Source organism: Nuphar pumila, chromosome 3 (genome assembly GCF_984573655.1).
Source record: "Nuphar pumila chromosome 3, dmNupPumi1.hap1.1, whole genome shotgun sequence".
Taxonomy (NCBI): Eukaryota; Viridiplantae; Streptophyta; class Magnoliopsida; order Nymphaeales; family Nymphaeaceae; genus Nuphar; species Nuphar pumila.
In genome coordinates this window covers 142047903-142064908 of record NC_143251.1, presented here as the reverse complement: position 1 = coordinate 142064908, position 17006 = coordinate 142047903, and the positions used below count along the sequence as shown (strand labels likewise).

Sequence of the window (17006 nt, the reverse complement as noted above, 5' to 3'; positions counted from 1 at the left end):
AACCCAATGTGTAGGCAAAACACACAATCTTCTGACCATTTTACCCAAATCATTGGCGAACATACAAGTATGACACACAATCAAAGACACAAGTGCTCATGTGGCACTGCATAAGTTCTAGTGAACCCACTTCGTTCATTCTCGAACATTCACACAATTCATGAGCCAACACATATTTACAACCATACATATGCACTAAATAACATATAGAATTAAGCCCATGACATTCACATGCGAATCATAATTAAATTCAAGCGAAATAATCATTTCAAATACTTTTTTCGCAATGTTCAATAAAGGATACTTAAATCTTTTCATGCATAAGAGATAAAATAACAACTTATGCGATAACACATGTACACTATAATAACAACCCTTTAGAATTGTATTTTTACCTCATTTCCGAAAAGAACTATTGTCTCGGACGAAGAAGCGAGTTAATATATCTACAATGCACAATTATGAACAGTTGTTGATTTTTAATTGGATGCACATATATTTTTATTCATGTATACCAATATATATATATATATGTCTGACAACATATATATAAATATATATCACTTTCAACATAAATGACTATTGAAGTATATATATATATATATATATATATATATATATATATATATATATATATATATATATATATATATATATATATATATATATACTTATGTGTTATTTCTTTCCATTATTTTCCTTCCTTTAAACTTTTCTTGATTGTTTTAAAAAAAATTCTTTGAATTAAATTTGAATAGTGTACTTACCAAAATTTAAAGTGTTCACATATGATGATTTGGCGTGTGTATCTCTTCTTCTAAAATTTCCTTTTCTTTTCAATTTGTTTTTATTTGAATACCCGCTAGGGTTGAGCCACCCTTTTCACTTATAATAAATTAAAATACATTAAATTTTTATCTGTTAAATTAAATCCTCATTTGGGTTTCCTAATTAATTCGGATCCAATTTGGATCTCCTTACCATTAAGTTCCATTTAGAAAAATCCAAACCCAAATCGAGAATGGATTTAGAATATATACCATGTCCAATACTCAAACACTAGTTTCAAAATTATTGGATCGAATCCAAATCCAATTTGAATTGGATTTTATACTGGTTTCCAACTAAGTCTTTAGGGAGATTTTTATCGAGTTAAATTCTCTATAAACCTTTAATTTTAATTTAGATTTTTTTTAAATTTATTTCTTTTGCTTAAAATAAATTCTGTAAAATTAAATATGAAAATAAACTAAAATGCATCTTTATTGAATTAAATAAATGTTCAAAATTCTAGGATCTTACACTGAGATACTCTACAACAGTTCAAAAAGTAAATTGCATAACATGTAATGGAATCCTATAAGCCACTTGAACAATCATTGAATGAGATGGCCCTCTAGTGCTTTAAAAAAAAAACAAGATTTTTTTCTTAGAACCTCATGATTTTTTCTTTTTCTGCAGTTGTAGTTGTGTTTTGTTGTCTTTCAAAAGGTAATACCTATAAGAAGGTTTCAAAAAAGACGTTGGAAGGAAAGGTTGTCTCTTAAAAATACAAACATATCTTTTTGTTTAGGTATGTCAAAGAGACATTTTTTTTAAACAATTAAAAATTGTTTCAACGTCTTCTTCTTTCAAAGTGTTTCAACGTCTTTCTTTTTCAATTGTCACGTCTCTTAAAAAAAAATTCTCCAAGAGATGTCTTTTTAAAAAAATGTCAAAACACAACTTTTGAAAACTAGATTTTGTTAAAGCAGTCAAAACTTGTTTCAACATCTTTCTCTCTCTCTAAAAATTGTTTGATCTATTTTAACATCTCTTTCTAGAACACATTTCTCTAAAGTTGAGTTTAAAAAAAATACCACGTGAAATATAAAAAAATAACTTTTTCAAAAACCTTTCTCTAAAAGACGTCTATCGTTAAAATCATATGAACAAAAACTTTTGAATATTTTTTATAAAACATGTGAACAAAATAAATAAAACAAGTAAATAAAAAATCATGTTTTATTTAATTTTGTAATAAAAGCAATTTGTCTAAAAAATAAAACTTTCTCTTGTACTAGACATATTCTTTTAAATATAAACACTACGTGATGTGTGTGATGTGTATCTAATTCAAGGGATTTTGACATATAATGTAAAATAAAAAAATATAATACAAACATTTTGATAAGTACATCACAACTCTTCAAGTCTTCTATTTTCTCATCGATTTAGAATCGAATGTGTACATCAATCTTCATGAGATGTGAGCAAGCTTATATTTCAGATACGATCATTCATAAGGATTTAGCTTGACATCCTGCAAAACTAGTTAGTCTATCATAATGGTTGTTAACATCAAACATTTTCAGATATAAAATTTATGGAAAAAATCCATGATCTAAAAGATACCTGCCATTTTTTTTACTTGAGTGTTTGGATCACCAACTATTTAAATTATAATAAATAAGAAAAGAAGATTAGTGAACAATGGTGATGATGGTGATGGTGGATGATAGTGGTTGTGTTATCAATGGTGATGATGGTGGTAGTAATAGTGGTAGTGGCAATGGTGATGATGGTAAGGGCAATGATGACAATGGTGATGATAGTGGTAGTGGCAATGGTGATGATGGTAAGGGAAATGATGACAATGGTGATTGTGCTAGTGGTGAAAATAATGGCGGTGGTGATGGTGGTGGTGGTGGTGGTGGCGGTGGTAGAAATGATGATGATGGTGATGGTAGAAAAGTGTTAGTGTAATGCCCTCAATTTATAACTTGATTTTTAAAGTAATTTTTTTTTGCAAGACCTTATCTATACCATTACTTCAATCAGATTAAGCTCTAAAGAGTCAGCTTGTGTGCAAGCACTACATTTAATAACTCACTAAAACCAAGTTTGAGAAAGAGACATCCAAGAACAATAACCCTTTACCAAAAAAATATAAAGATGGTGAAAAACGTAAATGCTACAGGTACAATATCAAACTAGTAACTATTCCAATAAATTTCATAAATTTAAAAATCATTTTTCACACTGAATTAATTTAAATTGTTCATAACAAGCAGTTTCAAAAGCAATGAGTCAATCTCGGAGTCTAGCACCAAACTCCATAGCATCCAAAAACAAGGTCCGACCACATTCAAATCATTCAAGTCCGAAAAGAAACAATTTTATTATGCCTTATTATCTAAAATGTTAAAATTATATGGGGTGAGAACGTCCCCAAGTAATAAACAATGCACAAATTAAGATATCATCAAATAATTTCAGTTTTGTAATAACTTTACTACGACGTGCATTAATCAGAACTATATACAATTTTAACAATTAACACATGTACATCTAAGGAATATCATTTACATAACTTTTAATAATTCACACATTTATACACTAACTTACCATAATGATTAAATATCTCTTTAATGCATAAGTAACTTCTTATCTTTATTTTTGTCTTTTTTTACTTAGATGATGCATGCAATGTTTTAATTATGTGCATAATACAAGATTGTTTCTCTATCACAAACACATTATGTGGATACTACATTGACCTTCCTGAATCAGAGGCAACAATTTAGGATATATTTTTAACCAATTTGTGACTTATTAACGTGACCTTGCACAACTTCACTGGACCCGGGTGTGGGGCGATCCAATATTGAAAGAGTCTCCAACCCACTAACTTAATATATCAGAATTTTCTTCAGCAAAAGACCATACATGCCACTCCGCGATTGCAGTGGTAGCTTAGTTATCTCTCTCTGCAGTGTGGTAAAAGTAGCCTTCTATGCTATAAACAAATTTTCACATAACTGAGTACCACTTTCATTTTATTTGTAAGTCACAAAAGAACTAATGCATATTTCACTTTATTTAATTAATTCTCTTTTCATGCATGCATAAATATAATTAACCACACACAGGGTCTATAGCCACCAATTCAGGCACAACATTGCCACCTTTGGGGTACAAATATGTAATAATTTAAACATGGTATCAATACGTAAGTCACTTCATGCATATGCATACCAACATACATTCAATCATTTATTCAGTGTACATCAGCATATCATCATGTTTCACATGTTCCATATTATGTTGCACGTAAGCATATTATAATATTATGTTGTATTCTATAACATCATGTAAGCATATTAACATATCATGCAGTGCATTTTAGTATTGTAATAGAAAATTATAATATAGAAATCTAATTATGTTCATAAGTGAAGACACAATCATACAACCTCATTAAGCCCATACACTGTTCACTAACAGATAATGTGTCCATCTGGTTCAGCTCTGAAACCAAACTATATTCATCTGATTCACTTTTAGAAGCATGACATGCATGCAACCACAAGTTCCCAATTCGAAACAGCTATGACATAATTTCTTAGTCATTAAAAATTATGCTATAAATCATATAAAATGATCTAGATTCTAAATTTTTTATTATAAATTCACACACACGTTAGCTATCTAAAAAAAAACTATACTTAAACTCATTTCGGATAAAAAAATAAAAATTCTGAAACCTTGAGTTAGTCATTCATTATAATGATTTTTTTTGTTCACAAAATAACCATGTTCAGTTTAGTCTTTTAAAAGAAACATCAGTCATGCATTACACATAATAAAATAAATTTTGATATTTTTACTAAGGGTGACTTGATATGTCTAACACAAGTCACAAAAAATCTTGAGTTAAAATTTGTTTCTGACAGAGAATTAAAATTTAAACAATATAAGTTATTTTTGTTCTTTGATAGACTGCTTCCTAGAAATTATAGGTTCTAAAACAATATTGCATGATTTTTAATTTTCAAATGTTGATGCATCACATAAGGATAAGAGTGGAACTAATGGAGATTCTAATAGGTGTCGATTTTCATACATACAAATGTATTAATTCAAGTGGTTTAGTAGAAAAAAAAGGTTATTTCTTTAAGGGGAATAACCTTCATTTTTTCATGAATGCAATTATTCTAATCAAAATTTCCAGTATAATTTTTTTTTAAATGTGATACATTGGATAATTTAGATATGCTAGGATGACCTAACCTTTGATGCCACAAAATAATATCCAAATCTTGTACATTGTAACAAAAATTGTTTATATGGATAATCAATCGATACATGCAATAAAGATCTTCCTCTCTATGGCCTTTTTCAATCTACATCTTGGACTGAAGATCCTGCACCAAACATTATTTTGATGAAAAAGAGATTCTATAACCATGATCGGCCATTTGAGAAACAAAAAATAGACTTAAGTTGAGTTTTAGAACAAATCTGATTTTTGGTATAAAAATTTTTAAAGAGTTTTTTAAAATCACCAACCCTTTTGAAGTTAAGAGCATAATCATCCGTGGTATAAACATTAAACATACTTGAATGCTTTTTAAATTCAAAGAGCAAAAAATTATTAGGAGTTATATAGAAAGATGCATCGGAGTCCAAAAGCCCAAAAAATTTACCTCAAGGAGAAGAACAGGAGACCGCGACACCTGAGATAAAAGAATATGATCATTTGAGAAGCGGTTGTAAGGCCTCCACTAGTTGGGATAAAGGCATGGTTCCAATGAAAATTCTCTTCATAGAACAATCATGTTTGGTTCAGTCTTTTTAAAGAAACATCAACCATGCATTATATATAATGAAATAAATTATGATATTTTTGATAAGGGTGACTTGATATGTCTAACACAAGTCCCAAAAAATCTTAAGTTAAAATTCTTTTCCTACAGAGAATTAAAATTAAAACAATACTTGTTATTTTTGTTCATTGATAGACTGCTTCTCAGAAATTACAGATTCTGGAATAATATTGCATGAATTTTAAATTTCAAAAAATAAAGAATCAGACTACAAGATTTTTATCATACATTTTTCAATATACAAACTAACAAACATAAAAATATCAGCCATAAATCAAAAATATATCTAGATCTATGATTTTTATAAAAAAATGTATTCTACACAAATTTTCTATCAAGATAAAAATTTTATGTCAACTTGCAAAGGTCATACCTCCCAACCCGAAACTTATTTGCGCCTAATTTTTTTAAAATTTTTATATATGTCTGAAACATCTCTCTAAATTTTTAGAATTGATGGGTTCAATGTTTTAGAGAACAAGATTTTTCTTTAAGGTTGGTCAGAATAGAAATGCATAACAACATGCAGGTTTCAAAAAAAGACATCAAGAACTTTATGTATTTAATAAAAAATGCCAAGAACATGAATTTAATAATTTTTATTCATCAATCACACATCATATTTATACTTATACGCATCTAAATATGTTGAAAACACAAAGATATCATACATATCATGAATCAAATAGAAGATCCAACATTTTTATATAAGAAAATACATTTTCTAAAAAATGATTTTTAAAAAAAGATTTTGGTTAATTAAAACCTCTAAACTCAAAACCATATAAGATCCTTCATAGATCAGATTCTTAAGTGACAATCTAACCATCCATTATGCTAAACACACAAAAGAATATAAAAATTGAAGTTAGGTTAATCCAAAATTCAAATTGCATACTTCCGCGATGCCATTTTGCATATTTTCAAAGAAACTGATGCAAAAACCCACACATAGATTCAATCTATGGTTATAAATTGTGAACTTGAATTAAGATATGGATTCACATGACTCAATCTTAAATACGAACCTATTTGTATAGGTTTTTCATACCTTTTTCATAAAATCATGCATTATTCGACTTCACATGTCCGAAAAAACTCCTGAAAACCATTCACAACTAAACAAAGGCTACAAATTTGGAAAAGCATTCGATCTAAGTTCAAATTCAGATCTGAAACTAAGGTTGAAACCCAAGATACAAAAAAATTCAACTAGGGTGCTCACTTATATCGGATTCTCCTATATATGCACCACCTACACTGGCTTCCTTTTTTCAAAAAGAGGAGTGTGTGGGATGAAGGAAAAATAGGAAGATAAATATATAGGGAATAGGGATCTTAAAAATATGAGTACACTAAAGGGGCGTGTGGGAGGAGTCCCTATATGTAGTTTTATGTGGAGTTTTCTAATCCCTTAAGAAAACTGCTTTATAGGCCTATCTAGTTTAAATTTTTACTACCTAATTGTAAATGTATAAAACCTAGGCTCATTAGCATTATTATATGAAATAAAAATGAAAGATACATTAGCTAACTTGGATTCTTAATGAAAATAAAAAACCAATTGAGTTGGTTTAGCTTTAGGCCTAAATAGGACTTTTAGGTAATTACGAGAGGCCCACATAGACCTTATGACTCTTATTTCCTCAACTGATTTAATTAATTCAACGTTCTTTTCAAATAAAATTCAAATTGATTTTCAAATCCAAATTCAAATTCACATTCAATTAAAATATAAATTCAATTAAATCCCAAATTCAAATTCACATTCAATTCAAATCTAAATTAAATTCACATTCAAATAAAAATTCAACCTAAATTTGAGACATAATTTTGGTATCATCATGTTGGTAATGGACCAAATCAAGCCCATGTTAGAATTGATCCATTTTTTATTTTGTTTTACCTAAATGATGTTTTCATACCTATTCTTGCCAAGTTTGATAATGCCGAGCAATGATCAAGTTCAGCCTCAAGTCTGGACCCGAGTCAGCCTTAACTCATTCTGGATCCAAAATAGGGGCCAATGCACCAAATTCATATATGGACCCGAGTCAGTCCATAGTCACAATACTGATATTTTAAAAATATTGCAAGTTTGCCTAGATATTTTAGAAGCAGTTACAATTCCACATAGAATCCAAAACTCCTACCTACTATATATTTTTATCTCAAGTTTTATCACAACATTGATAATTTTAACTTTTGTTTTTATACAATTATGTACTTTATATATTTTATTATGCTTTGGGTTTTATAATATGACAACCAAACAAAGGTATTTAAAAAAATGTGCATTTTCTATCTTGATTTTATCATGATATGTGCACTCCTTAATTGTTAATTTTTCACATTTGTACATTTACATGTGTCACATTTTTGAGAATTTTGCGAAAAGGCAATTTTTTCTTAAATTTATTGCAAGGTTATCCTCGGTCCATAGTGACAAAAGTTAAAAATGACAAAATATCGGCAGCCAAAAACTCAATGAGAAATTGATTGTTTTGAAAATTTTGCATTTTTAGCAAAATATTGGCAATGAAAAATAAATTTAAAATATAAACAAAATTTATTTTAAAAAAACACATGTTTTTTACTATAGCCGATAAAAAAAATAAATATCACATTTTATGTTTTTGACAAAAAAATAAGGAGAAATTGCTGTTTTTAACTTTCAAGCAATTTATCGTGAGTTGTCACCATGCCTAGGTCAAGATTTTCCTGTTGTCAATAGTTGTGACATTGGGTAGGGATGTCAACAGTTAGGGTTGGATGCACCCGATATTGGCTAAATAATTTTGGGTTTGGATTTGAATTTGGCTCATATAGAAACCAATTTTTACATGTAATCGGATTCAAATATTTGTCAAATCCAATATTCATCTGATTTGATAGCAAAAGTTCAAAATCATATCTTTAACTAAATAGAGTCAGATTTGATCAGATATTAGGCAAAATTTAATCCATTTACACCCTTAACTTTGTGGGTCAGGCACGATCGGATCCAGATTCGACGCAGTTCCTCGTTAGGCTTGACCCGGTACGGTCCAGTCCAATTGGAGTCTGAGTCAGCGACAAGCTCCATCCGATAAGAGAAGATCGTTTCTCGTGGACCCCACGCACTAACCGACAAGTAAACAGTCTCTCTCTCTCTCTGCCGTTTCACTCTTCCTTTTTATTCCTTTCTCTTTTTTCGCCTTCCTCTGCGTCACTCATTTCCCATACAGAGAAACAATGCGCCTGAATATCTCTCTCCTCCTCCTCTTCTTCATCGCCTTCGTCTCTCGATCGTCGTTTTCGATCGGATTCTTCAAGCCTTTCAACGTGAGCTACGATCACAGAGCCCTCCTGCTCGATGGACGGCGGAGGATCCTCATCTCTGCAGGGATTCACTACCCTCGAGCGACTCCCGAGGTTCGATTTCGGCCGCTTTTGCTCATTCTCGTTTTTTAGGGTTTCGAATTTGCCGATTTACTTCTTCCTCTTCTTCTTCTTGCCGCGTTTTTGCTGTGTCGTTGATCGCTTCTCCTGGCTGGGCTTGGAGATTGTTCTCTGTATAGGCGTTGTGATTTTTGGAGGAATTCGAGGTTGAGTTTATGAGGAGTTCATGCAGTCGATTTCCACACGGTTTTCTTGTTCTTCTTCCTCGTTTTTTTTTTTACATTTTGGTGTGTTTTTTATTGCTTCGCCTGGTTCGGTTGTGATTTTGCTTTCCCGTCTTTTTTTTGTTAATCTCAAAAAAGCTTTTGCTTTCCCGTCAAGAATCGAGATTCTGGAGGGAAATTGGGTTTGATTTACGGGGAGTTCGTGTGTTCGGTTTGTAGGGTTTCGGATTTCGTGATTTCCTTCTTTTCTTCTTCATATTGATGTTATTCGTCTTCTTCCTGGTCGCTTACTGTTTCCGTGATTATGTCTCGGTTGAGTTTGAATTTTGCTTATAGTGTAGCGTGTCATGGAATTGAATGGAACTCAGTTCGATCTTGCGGGAGAAATTGTGTGATTGAGTTATAAGATTTAGAAATTTTCTGATTTCCTTATTTTATCGTCATCATCGGTAGCAGAAGAATCGTCTTTGTCTTCTTTGCAGTTTTCTCGATGTAATTTCTCATGGTCGAGTATAGAGCGTCTGTTCTGAGTGAGCTCTTTGATTTTGGGACGAAATCTGCTAGTTGATATGATGAGGATTTTTGTTATCCGTTGACAAGGATTCGAATTCACTGATTTCCATCCTCTTCCTATCGGTTCTCTATCATGTTTGTCGTTTCTTGTCCTGATTGAGTGTACAGTAGTTTCCCGTGTAAGTTTCTTGATTTTGAAGCGAATTCAGAATGATATCTCAGTTCTCTAGGAGTTTGCTTGATCAATTTCTAGTGTTTCAAATATTTGTAATTTGACTGGAATATGATGTTTTGGTTATCGTTAATTTCATGGATGTTGACAAGTTCCACTTCCACTACATTTCTTTCTTTTTTACCTCTTACTATTTTGGAAGTCACATTAATGGACGCTACCAAAGGGCATTTTAGTAGATTTTGTAAAGGTACCACATAAAAAGATGTTTTTCATTGCAAACTAACTATAGACATTCCTTAATTCTTTATAAACATATTTAGATACTGCTTGTAGTGAATATCAATGCATTGTACTACCATGGTATTTCTTAATTTATAGGGGCACAAAAAGTGGTGGAATCCTGCAATGCCATGAAATGCTATCAATAAGCAGATTCTTGTGTTCTCATGAATTTCCAAGTATATTTGATTACATAGATGAATATGTCATTTTTATTTAGTGTCAATCATATTCTAGCCCAGACAGTAGAGTACAAGGCTCTTAACCTTGTGGTCATGAGTTCAAGCCCCATGGTAGTACACTCTTTCTTTCTTAACTTGTCTTTTAATGTTGAAGTTTAGTGTTAATCATGTTACATGTAGCAATTCTGATGTGAAGTTTCATTTTCTTGAGTATATCATTTTGGTGCAGTTTGGACCATCCACTTTTGTTATTCTTTGTAAATTTCTTCAGCCAAAGCATGTTCGTTGGTGAATGAACCATGAAAAAACCACCCATACATACATACCTACTTGATAAGAAATTTGTGTGTGCAGTTATGCATGGCTGCACTAAAAACTGATGGTCTCTCTCTTCATCTATGGTGATTCCTGATGTTTGAGGGAAACTGAAACTATGACATGATAAAGGATTTCATTTCCTTTTTTTAGGTTTTGAGTTTTTAATATTTAGTTTTGGGGGTTAGGACCATTCTTGCTTTTAATGATTTGGGGTTTTCCTTTTTTCAGTTTCTTTAATGCATGTGTTGTTTCATAAAATAATGGAATCTTTATTTATGATGAAGCACTGAAGCTCTATTGTCAATGATTTTGGCTTCTTCATGTTTCATCTTATCCCAGAAATCCAAATTGTTATTTAGTCTCCCTCATATACTGTTTAGTTTAAATTTACTAAAGTTTAGTGAAAGAAAATATAATTTCTACTTTGGTCATGGTTTTTGGTTTCTAGGCCGTTGTATGTTGCTTTTGTCATCTCAGTATTTCTGAATTATGTTTCTTACATGATTTTCATCTTGTTGTCCTATCAACTTTGGTTTGTACCTTTTTTAAACTGGGTTTTATAATTTATATAGTAAAATTCTATTCCAGTTTTCTAAATTTGTTGAAGTTTATTCTCTATAGTGTCGATCTCAGTAAGATAGATACTGTAACTTGTATTGTAATTGTCAAAAGACGGTATTGTAACATATTTATCATAAAAAGCATCAGTCTATGGATTATAATCCTTGAAAATAAAAAAAATAAAAAATCATGTAATGGTGATTAACTACTTCCAATATTTTCCTAAGTAAATGTTTTATCATTTAATTCTTGTTTCTTAGTTCTATCTCTTGCTGCTTCATATGCACAAGATTTTTTCTCGATTTCTGAAGCTAGCAGCAATTGTATTTGTTGATGGTGACAATTTATCTTCACTAACATTTATTCTTCAGAGTTCAGTGTTACTTCTGGTGGTTATTCAGTTGCCATCACCTGTAAGATAACATGCTGAGTCATAGATACTTCATTGATTTCTCCCCGACTGGTTTACAAAATTGTTATACTGGGTCATTTCTAGATTTTAGATATTTTATTCCCAACACCATCAATAGATGTCACTCAAGAGCCTCTCAACAAAAACAATAATTCGTTGGGGCATTCAAAAACTAGTAATAAACCATTTATGCCTCCTTCGTTACTACTGAAAGTATTAGGGGCCACATTCACTGGGATTACTGTTGATCTATCAGAAATACAATGATTCCTGATCTCAAAATGTATTATGGATAAAAGAAAATATTAGAGATCACCCTCCCTGTTCATAAAAAGCATAAATCGGCCTCCTCTCCATGCCAATTTAGATTAGAGTAAATAGAGGAAGAACCCAAATCTCAAATTCTACAAAAGCCATATAAAGCATGCAAAAAACGAGAAAATGAGTGGGTTCTCTTAGGGGTCAAAACGCCCCTTATATGTCTAACAACTCTAGCCAAAAGTGAACAGAAAAATATCAAAAGATTGCTGTCGGAAAATCACATCTATGGAAATATCGGATCGTCATATGATATGTGTCTAAACCATAATGTATTGTAAAGGTAAGATACACCTCTGAAGCTAGTTTTAGGGGTGTATAGTAGTACTGTTCCTTGGTTTCTTAGCACTGTATTGTAAATGTACAATAGTTTACACCTTGTACTATATTGGATCTCAATGGTATTCATTCTTTAATTCATTGTGGTGCTTGAGGGTACTTAGATTGGTAACATGAATGGAATTGTTTTCTTTATTTTTTCTAATAATAATATTTTGTTTCATGAAAACCTTTAGATGTGGCCAGACCTAATTGCTAAGACAAAAGAGGGTGGTGCAGATGTGGTTCAGACCTATGTTTTTTGGAATGGGCATGAACCTGTCAGAGGTCAGGTAAACTAATTATCATTTTAAGATGGGATAATCATTAAGCGGTTTATCTTGCCTTTTGAGTTCAAGAAACAGTTGGATCCATAATATCTACTCTTGCAGTATAACTTTGAAGGGCGATTTGACATTGTAAAGTTTGTCAAATTAGTTGGATCAAGCGGACTTTATCTACATTTGCGCATAGGTCCATATGTGTGTGCTGAGTGGAATTTTGGGTACTTTCTTGACTCTTTTTTTGCTGTTAAATATTATACTTTTGAATTCTTCGTCTTTTATTATGGCAATTATATGCTATGCTTGTTAAGTATGATCATGTTTACAATAAAGGCCTTGCTAGTTGTTCAATTCTCTTCTTAATCTGAGATGCATGCCTATCTAGGGTTTAGTTATGTCAAAGTTGCTATTAAATGTATGATGTAATTACCAAAACTTAGGTGTGTTTTTTGATTTTTTTCCGAAAAGGATTGTTTTTTTTAGGGTAAATAAGTGTTCCGAACTGCCATGTTTTCACCTTTTTGTTTATAATGTATATACCTCTTCAGCACTCTCAAGTGCCAGGTATGGCCTTTTGGCTTAAGAATCCCATGTACCGGGCCCCTCTTTCCCCCTCTTTATGTACTCTGCTTACAAGTTGCTACAAAAGAAGTTTTATGCATCCTTGCCTCCTTGCTCTCTTTGTGTTTGTACATGCGCATATTCTTGCTTCCGATCCTGCATGTGTGTTGTGAGTTTGTGTGATTAAAAGGCTTGATTTCGGTGTTTGTGATTACCCGACGCTATGTCATGGGGGCCTTTGCTTTTAAGCCCGTGACAAGTTCGTATTAGAGCCTTGTCGACATTGAGATTAACAATAGCACGGAAGAGAAATGTTATGACTAATTCCGACAATATTGTTCCTCCTGAAAAAGTCTTTATGGCCAATGATCGTGTGTCAGTTATTGCGCGTGATGTTACTGAGCTGACTGAGACAGTGACCAATGTGGAGAAGTTGGCCAATGGGTTTTGTGCTGCTTTTACGGATCTCAATAGAGAGATGACAGTAGAGGGGGTGGAAGACTCTGTGGAAAGTTTTGCCACTAAATTTGGTGATTCAGTGGATGACCTTGCCACCAAGTTAGATGATTTGTTGTATCAGTTCAACATCATGGTTGCGGAAATGGATGTCCGACAGAAGAATAATCAGTTGGAGCAACAGTTGGGGACTGTCCCAGCTGGTGGGGCTGCGATGCATGTAGATAGGTTGTGTTTCAAGCTACCTGAGCCCACAAAGTATAAGGGCACTTGAAACTCGAGAGTCCTCGAGAACTTTATTTATAAGATGGAGCAATTTCTTGAAGCTACTAGGATAGAGGAAGACACAGATAGGCTGCGCATTGCAACAATGTATTTTGCGGATGAAGCGACTCTTTAGTGGAGTCGTCGCTTAAATGATGTTCGACGTGGGTTGGTCGTGATAGTCTCATGGGAGGACCTCAAGAAAGAGTTACACGACTACTTTTTTGCCCAGAAATCAAGAAAAATTGTCCCGCAATAGGTTGTTGGCATTGAAGCAGACATGGTCAGTTCATGAATATGTCAAGGCATTCTCCTCGATAATGTTGGACATCGAAAACATGGATGATGCAGATCAGTTGTTCTACTTCAGTCACAGATTGCAAGGGTGGGCAGCCAGAGAACTCATTCGACATGATCCTCCAACTCTCGCTGCAACGCTTGTTGTTGCGGATAAGCTTGCCGAGCTTGATAGGAACAACACTGTATTTTAAAGTAGACAGTATGAAAATGACCGTAACAATAATAATCAAAGGGACAATCGAAGGAATGATAATGCACAAAATGTTGGCCGTGGGAACCAGCAGAATCAAGGTCGACAAGATGGCCAAAATAATAACCATCAGAATAGGAATAACTTTCAGGGCGACAACTATCATCGCCGTGATTATTATATCCAGTGTTGTGAGAGGCGTACGCCTCAGTACCTGAAGCGTACGCCTCAGAGGCGAGGCGCACGCTCAAGGTACTGAGGCGTTGCTGTGATGCGCTTAAAGTAAAGTTTCAGTGTTTCACTTCTAATATGCCATTTAAGTCAACTGTACTCCCCATGTTTCTGACATCCAACAGTGCAAGTTAGTGAAATGTTTCACTAGTGCGAGGCGTTGAGTGTGATGCCACATATTTTTACGATATTTTAGATAATACTTAGTGTTGAGGCATCACACTCATGTTGTGAGAGGCGTACGCCGCATTGAGGCGTACGCCTCAGAGGCGAAGCGCAGGCTCAATGCCTCGCTTCGCCTAATCGCATTTAACAACCTTGATTATATCTGCCATAGTGATCATTGGGTCGATATGTATCCCAATAGGAATGGAGATAACCGCGTGCCTCGAGCTGCGAATGTCGTTCAGGGTGAGGAAGTCCATCAACCTGCAGAGGCACCAACTATTGGGGCAATGCTGATGATGAATGCAGTGAAGGTGACAACTACTGCAAAATCGATTGTATGCAAAGAACTGATGTACTTGAAACTTCTACTCAACAGAAGACTCACCAAGGCATTAGTAGACGCAGGTGCCACGTATAATTTCATCTTATGTGAAGAGGCAGAATGGTTGGGATTACAATGAAAAAAAACAGCCACATGAAAGCAGTTAACTCTGATGCAAGGGCTATCTATGGTGTTACTTGTGATGCGCTAGTTGTTAGAAAATGACATATATATGTATATACTTGAATATATATATATATATATTTATATATATATATATATACATACTTTTCGTAATACAAGAGTATGTATATGTATATATATATGTATATAACTATATATTTAAAATATATACTTATATTCTTGTAATACTTTTTTATTTATTTATTTTTGTAATTTTATTTCTTTCTTATTTTTTGTCTTTTTGTCAAACAGTCATAATTGACTAGAGCTGTTGGACTGTCAAAACAGCCAACAACCTTTTTGTCAGGTTCTGTCAAACAGTCAAAATGTTGACTGTTTGAATAGAGCTGTTGGGCTACTCCCAACGGCTCTAATTAGAGCTGTTGGGAGTAGCCCAACAGCTATCCCAACAATTATTTTAATAGCTCCTCTCATGTAACCTCTCTATAAATAAGGGCATGCTGCCCATTGTAATTATTCTTATGTTTGTGCTGTGGAGCATTTTGTATGCTATTTTGGTTTACCATATTGGGTGAATGTATGTTTTGTCAAGTTGTTTGTAGACTTGATTGTGTGAAAGACTCTTTACATGGTATCAAAGCTTGGTGTATGATCAACCGTGCATTGGTGAGCTGCCTCGTAAAGCGTGCCTTCTTTCTTTCGTGATTGGTGGTTCCTTTTTTTTTTGGATTCATCATGGGTGAATTTTTTCCGCACAATACAAGCAACTCCAACTTCATTCCACCATTCAAACTTGAAGGAAACAACTATAACATTTGGGCGGGACACTTGGAGACATTCATCAAGGGTCAAGGTTTGTGGGGATTTGTAAGAGGTACTATTCTTGAACCCACTCCCAAAATTACATTAGGTGAAAATGACGTTGAGACTAGTCTTGAAGAAAAAAACAAAGCCATGGAAGAATACTACAAAAAATTAGATGAATGGGAAATGAAAAATGCCAAAATTCTTTCATGGATGCTTAGTGGAGTTGAGACAAAAATTGCCTCAAACCTTTTGAGTTACAAAAAGGCAAATGAAGCATGGGAATATCTTAGAGGTATGTTTATCGAAAAAGATATGGCTCACAAGTATTATCTCAAAGAAAAAGTTAGAAACATTAAACAAGGAGATAAGAATATAAGAGATTATTTTATGGAGTTATCTTCCATTTGGACCCAACTTGCCCAATTTGAACCCAAATGGGAAGGAAAGTATATAGAAATGCGGAGAGTTCAAGTTGAAGAAGAGAGACTTTTCACTTTTCTCTATGGTTTGAGACCCGAGTTTGAACAAACAAGGGCCTCCTTGCTATCATCTTCATCACCTCCTCCTATTCATGAGATTCTCACTAAACTTAGTGGAGAAGAGACTAGGCTAAACATGAGTAAAAATGTTAGTGTGCTTGCTACTTCTAGCAATGGTCAAGAAGAGTATTGCGCACTTGCCGCATCAAAACCAGGACACTATATCAAGCCATATAAACCTCCTCATTTTAATAAGAATCGAGGAGAATAAAAAATCATTTGCCATAATTGTAATGAGCCCGGTCATATTAGGCCTCAATGTCCTAGATACAAATATAGGCCTCAAGAAAAGCGTGTTGCGGCTGCACCATCAAAACAAGATGAAGATACTTTGAATCTCAAAGACCTCACCAAATCATTATCTCAACTGACGGAGGCATTACAACCACTGCTTAAAGGATCTACCTCAGG

The 17006-nt window shown here is 33.3% G+C and overlaps 1 protein-coding gene across 2 annotated transcripts in view; it reads left to right on the top strand.

Moving 5' to 3' along the window:
• Window positions 1-8849: 8849 nt before the first annotated feature.
• BGAL9 (beta galactosidase 9) overlaps window positions 8850-17006 on the top strand; it is a 118345-nt gene continuing 110188 nt past the window's right edge. The window contains exons 1-3 of one of the 2 annotated variants that reach the window (XM_090000357.1): window positions 8850-9062; window positions 12527-12622; window positions 12722-12834. In XM_090000357.1, coding sequence (XP_089856483.1) covers window positions 8883-9062; window positions 12527-12622; window positions 12722-12834 — 389 coding nt within the window. In that variant the 5' untranslated portion in view covers window positions 8850-8882. Of the gene's footprint in view, window positions 9063-12526; window positions 12623-12721; window positions 12835-17006 lie in introns of those variants that run through there. The other variant, XM_090000358.1, reaches the window with a different exon arrangement.